At 41.2% G+C, this 5907-nt stretch overlaps 1 protein-coding gene across 1 annotated transcript in view; it reads right to left on the bottom strand.

Annotated features, from left to right (window-relative positions):
- Window positions 1-1563: 1563 nt before the first annotated feature.
- The window catches only part of LOC105994242 (vomeronasal type-1 receptor 4-like), a 38022-nt gene continuing 33678 nt past the window's right edge, over window positions 1564-5907 (bottom strand). Inside the window, exons 2-4 of the mRNA XM_013027654.1 lie at window positions 2223-2522; window positions 1923-2190; window positions 1564-1647 (exon numbers count right to left, since the gene is read on the bottom strand). Of these exons, the coding sequence (XP_012883108.1) occupies window positions 1564-1647; window positions 1923-2190; window positions 2223-2522 (652 nt within the window). The remainder of the gene's footprint in view (window positions 1648-1922; window positions 2191-2222; window positions 2523-5907) is intronic.

Genomic DNA, 5907 nt, shown 5'->3' with positions numbered 1-5907 from the left:
CCACCTCTGGTTTTTCTCTGAGTGTTCGTCTTTTTGTTGTTGTCGGTCTCTTGGGGAGATTAAGCGTTGGAGCTCGAACTCTCTTTTTGGTTGGAGAGAGCTGTGGCGTTTCCCTACTGCCCCGTCGCCATCTTGGTCCCCCCTCCTGTACATTTTTTTTTGTTGGTCGTGGGTCTTGAACTCTGGGCCTGGGCACTGTCCCTCAGCTTTCAGCTCAAGACGAGTGCTCTACCACTTGAGCTACAGCACCACTTCCTGCAATGTACATTTTATTTGAACATTGACTAAATCATCTCTAGGATGACTGCTGATGTGCATAAGGCTAGGCCTTACACTGATTCTCTCATAATTTTAGGACACGATGGAATTCTGGACTGATGCGGGTTACATATAGGAATGAGCAGTGACACAGGTTTACTGCTTGACCTGACACCATGTCTCCTGGTGTAGGTCAAACATGGTGGATGTCTTCAGATCTCTGAAATCCCTGTGATCTACAGGAAAGAACTTGCTAGAATACTCTTCTTACCTGGATCTAAATATGTTTCAAGGTAATATGTGTTTAGATTACTATGTGACAAAATAATAAGGAATAACACTTTGTTTTGTGCTAAGTATTGAACTTTATTTCCAAGTTTAATACTTCCATTCATTACACTTAGCACAATTCATGGGGTAATGAAGAAAAATCAAGTGTTATTCTTGCACAACGGGGTGAAAACATTCATTTTCTGCTATCTCAGTTACGCTACATTAGCAATTGTACCTTATGCAATATTTGTTTAGTGAACTAACAATAAAAGATCAGTAGGCCTCATTAACTCCATTGAACTTTTCTATAAGTTTGTTTTATTTGAGGTTTAGACAATAAGTTTGGGGATTTGCATAGGCAGGAACTTCACTGCTGAGATACTCCCAAAGTCTGCTTTCAGTCAGTTTGACACAGATTGTTACATAACACCTTCTATTATACATTCATTCAATAATTTTTTTCATTTAATAATTTTAGAGATAAATATTTATGACAAGCTCTGGTGGCTCACGCCTGTAATCACAGCTACTCAGGAGGATGAGATCTGAAGATTGCAATTCAAAGCTAGCCTGGCAGGAAAGTCCATGACACTCCTCTCTCGAATAAACTACTCAGAAAAAAAATCTGAAGTAGAGCTGTGGCAAAATGGTAGAGTGCTAGCCTTGAGCACAAGAGCTCCAGAGAATTGCCCAGGTCCTGAGTTCCAGCCCCACCACCACAACAAGAACAAGAACAACAACAACATCGTCATCAACAACAACTACTACTACAACGATGACGACTAGTAATAATAATAACGTTACTCAAAGAATGATCCAAAGTGGATGCAGTGGCTCACACATGCAAGGTTGAATCAGGAAGATTCAGATCTAAGGCCTCCCCAGGAAAACAGTTCACAAGATTCCCCCCTCCAATACTAGCTGGCTGTGGTGGGTTACACCATTATCCCAGCCATGTGTGAGGATGAGATTGGGATGGTTGCAGTGATAGATCAGCCTGGGCAAAAACAATTCCAAAAGACTCTATCTAAACTATAAAATTTCAGCATCTACATTCATATCTTTCATCCCTGGTACTTCAGGAAACACAATAGGAGTATGAGGGTGAAGGGTGACCTCAGTACAAAGCAAGGGTAAAACTCAAAAATTATCAGAGTAAAAAAGCACTAGTGCAGAGACTCTACGTAGAGCCACTGCCTTATCAGTGCAGAGTGTAATGTGTAAATGCACTGCTGCAAAAGCAAAACTATGAGCCAACTGGACATTAATTGTAATCGCTTGGTTTAACCGAATTGTGAAAATCTTTTATTCAGTGCACAAATGAAACACCTGAGTGATACGAGTGTCTCTATTGATGAGCACAAAGGGACTCAGGACTGAGAAACACACACCCAGAAACACAGATGTGTCCACCAGCAAAGAGTGAAAATGGCAGACAGACAATAGGAGACAAACATTCTCATCAGGGTCAGGATGGTATATGTGGCCCTGTCTTCATGGCCAGGTCTTTGGGAGGGAATGCAGCTGTGAATGTGCTGGACCCACTGCTTGTGTCTGCGCAGAACAAAGACCATAGAGCCACTGGCCCACATCATGAAAACCAAACACATAACACCAATTAAAAAGAATAAACAACATGTAATAACATTGGAAAGGGTTCTAGCAGGCCTGGGGAGCAGTATCTAAAACACATGTGCAGAGTGACATTTTGTTTGTGTGCTGGACCAATCACTGTCAGAGGCATATAAACATTTACTAGGAGCTGCAGGATCCAGAAAAGGGAACCACAGACACCAAAGCACTTGGAGAATCTAGTAGTGATCTTCCACCAAGCATTTCTAGTGCAAAGCTTTGAGACCTGGAAGACACTCAGAAGACAGGTGGCATTAAGACAAACCCCTCTGGCTGCTCTGAATAAATACAAAAGAACTTTACATCCAGCATCATCCAGAAAGTACTTCCATCCAAATCCTGCCATTGACTGAGGGATCCTAGAGGATTAAACAACCAAGTTGTTGGCAATGACCAGATGGCTGAGAATGGGGTCTGTGAGCCTCACCTTCAGTCTGGTGAGGAGGGTGTGGCTATAAAAACAAAGGAGACCGGAGTTCCCTAGGACCCCAGCTGCAGTCTGAGTGAGGAAGGCAAGCCCCATTTCAATGTCGGCTTTGGCCATCTCTTCCATATCAAGGAAATCATGGAATTTATTGTGACACAAAAAAGAGCATGAAAAGAAAACAAGGATGAACATGTTCAGCCAAGCCAGCTAAATGAGGATCACAGTTTGAAGTCAGTTCAGGCAGAAAAGTCCCCATGAGACTCTCATCTCCAATTAACCACTCATACACCAGGAGTGAGGCTGTGGCTCAGGAGGTAGAGCACTAGCCTTGAGCACAAACAGTCTTGTGCACAGCACCAAGTACCTGAGGCTAAGCCCAAGAACCAACAGAAAAAAAAGGATTCCATGAAATATTATTAATTGATAGCATGAGTAGTGATACACACAATTATTTGACAGAATATTAAAACATTACCAGTATTTTTTTTTGCTGGTCGTGTGGCTTGAACTCCCTTCCTGGGTCCTGCCCCTCAGTTCTTCAGCTCAAGGCAAAGGCTCTACCACTTGACCCACAGTGCCATTTCCAGCTCCTTCTGCTTATGTGTTGCTGAGGAATAAAATGCAGGGCCTCATACATGTGTGGTAAGCAGTCTATATCTGAACCACCTTCCCAGTCCTCAACCAACATTTTGCTTATAAGAAACATTATATCTTTTTGCTTTCTCTCTTTTTGTCACTAGTGGGGCCTTGGTGCTGTTTCTGAGCTCATTTTGCTCAAGTCTAGTGCTCTTCCACATTGAGCCACAGCTCCACTTCTGAATTTTGCTAGTGGATTGGAGATAAGAGGCTGGCTTTGAATCCGGATCCTCAGAATTCAGCCTCCTGAATAGCTAGGCTTACAGTCCTGAGCATGAAAAGCAACACTGCTTATAATAAAGGAGATTATCTTGGATGAAAACAGTTAAAAATTTTAAACCAACGCTAGGTTATGAAAAGCACAATGTCTTTTTTTTTGTCCTATGTGGGGAGCCTGAACTCTGGGCCTGGACACTGTCCCTCAGCTCTTCCGCTGAAAGCTACCGCTCTACCATTTTAACCACAGCACCACCTCCAGCTTTTTCTGCTTATGTGGTGCTAAGGAATCGAACCCAGGGCCTTATGCATGCAAGGCAAGCACTTTACCACTGAGCCACCTTCCCAGCCCAGCACAATGTCTTAATACATTCACACCAGAATTAAATAATAGCAGAGACATGTTGTAAAATGAGATGGAAACAGAAGTAGTACACAAAGTTCACTTTGTAAAAGAAACATCTGACAAATGTACCAGCAAACAAGTATAAACTGAATTTACTCTGGCAATTTCAAAGACATCCAAAGAAGACAGGTGCTGGTGGCAGGTGCCTCTAATCCAAACCAATTGGAAGCTGAGAGCAGAGAATCACAGTTAGGAGCCAGCCTGGCCAGGAAATGTCCCTGAGACTCTTATCTCCAATACACTACTGAGAAAAGCCAGAAGTGGCACTATGGCTCAAGTAGTAGAACACTTAATTAGGCAAAAGAGAAGCTCAGAAACAGTGAATAGGCCCTGAGTTCAAGCCCCAGGGCTCAGAAAAAATAAAAATTATATATATATATATATATATATATATATATATATATATATATATATATATATATATATATATATATATATACACACACATATATATACACATTTATACATATATATACATATATATACATATAACATGGAGGTGTGTTAGATCATTTCAGCAGAGAATCCTCTACCCCTGAGCATACAAAACTGTGTGGTCTCCAGGATATGAAGGGATGTGGAACTGCACCAAGACTGTTAAACGAGGCCGGAGAGAGGCCTGTTACTCTCACCAAAAATTTTTCCTAAAATTCAAGACATGTTCCCAATTGAACCCCACACAGCACACACATTTTACAGAGAAGTTCCTTCTGTATTTTCTTGATGAGTTCCATTTACTACTTTCAATTGTCTGAGAAGAATAGCTGCTTACCCAGTAAGAATTGGCTGTCAGGACAGAGGAGCCAAGACAGTGGTCACAGCATGTGTGCTCAGCCATGGAGACCTAAGATAAAGGCTCAGGACTGTGTGATCTCATCTCCTGTGTGGGCATGCTCATCATGTCACCTGGAAGTGCAGTGACAATGTGCATGGAAACAGAACTTCTGTGTGACAAACACAGAGAATTGTTGATACTGATGAGCACCACTGAACTTCCACGACCATTTCCAACAGATGTGACCAATGGTAAAGAAAGTCTAGAGAATATGGGGAATCTCTTGAACACTATCTCATTAGAAATGAGTAGAGGAACAGGAAATCTATTGTGTAAGAATATGATGCCCAGAACATTTATTTGGTGAATTTTTAGGGACTTTTTCTTTCATATCTAACATGCAATTTTTTTCTCTCTCTCTTTTTTAATTCGAAAGGCTCTTTTTTAAAATAAACGTATTTTCATAAACATTAAGCCAGCATTACAAAGAATTATAAGAGGGAGGACACAACCTGAAGAAAGTAACCAGGAACTGGGGCCTGCCCCAAACAGGTGTTACTCAAAGTCTAACTGAGCAAGCACAGGAGGAAAGGAAAGAAGAAAAACATTGAAAAATGGAATGGCAGGGACAACAATGCATCTCTCTATACTTTCTCTTAATATAAATGAGCTGCATTCACCAATTAAAAGAAAACGAACTGAAGACTGGATCAGAAAACAAGACCCATCCATCTGTTGCCTTCAGGAGACCCACCTCTCAGCCAAACATACAAACAAACTCAGAGTGAAGGGGTGGAAAAGGATCTACCAATCAAATGCCCCCAGTAAGAAAGCAGGTGTAGCTATCCTGATATCTGACAAAATAAACTTTTCATTAAAATCAGTACAGAAAGAAAAGGACGGACACTACATATTAATAAAGGGAACAATCCAAGAGGAGGATATAACCATCATCAACTTATATGCCCCAAATATTGGTGCACCCAGATATGTCAAACAAATGTTCTCAAACATACAGAATAAAATAGATCCCAATATGATAATAATATGAGAATTTAACATGCCACTCTCACCAAAGGACAGGTCTACCAACCAGAGGATTGGCAAAGAAGCTACCGAATTAAGAGAGGCCATACTTCAAGCAGAATTAACTGACATCTACCGAGTATTTCACCCTAAAACAACACAGTACACATTCTTCTCAGCAGCTCACGGAACTTTCTCCAAAATAGACCATATCATAGTTCATGCAAGGAACTTAAGCAAATACAAAGGGATCGACAT

This window comes from Dipodomys ordii, unplaced genomic scaffold (assembly GCF_000151885.1).
Source record: "Dipodomys ordii isolate 6190 unplaced genomic scaffold, Dord_2.0 Scaffold105, whole genome shotgun sequence".
In the NCBI taxonomy this organism is placed as follows: Eukaryota; Metazoa; Chordata; class Mammalia; order Rodentia; family Heteromyidae; genus Dipodomys; species Dipodomys ordii.
The sequence above is the reverse complement of the archived record's forward strand: the minus strand, read 5'-3'. Positions and strand labels throughout refer to the sequence as shown.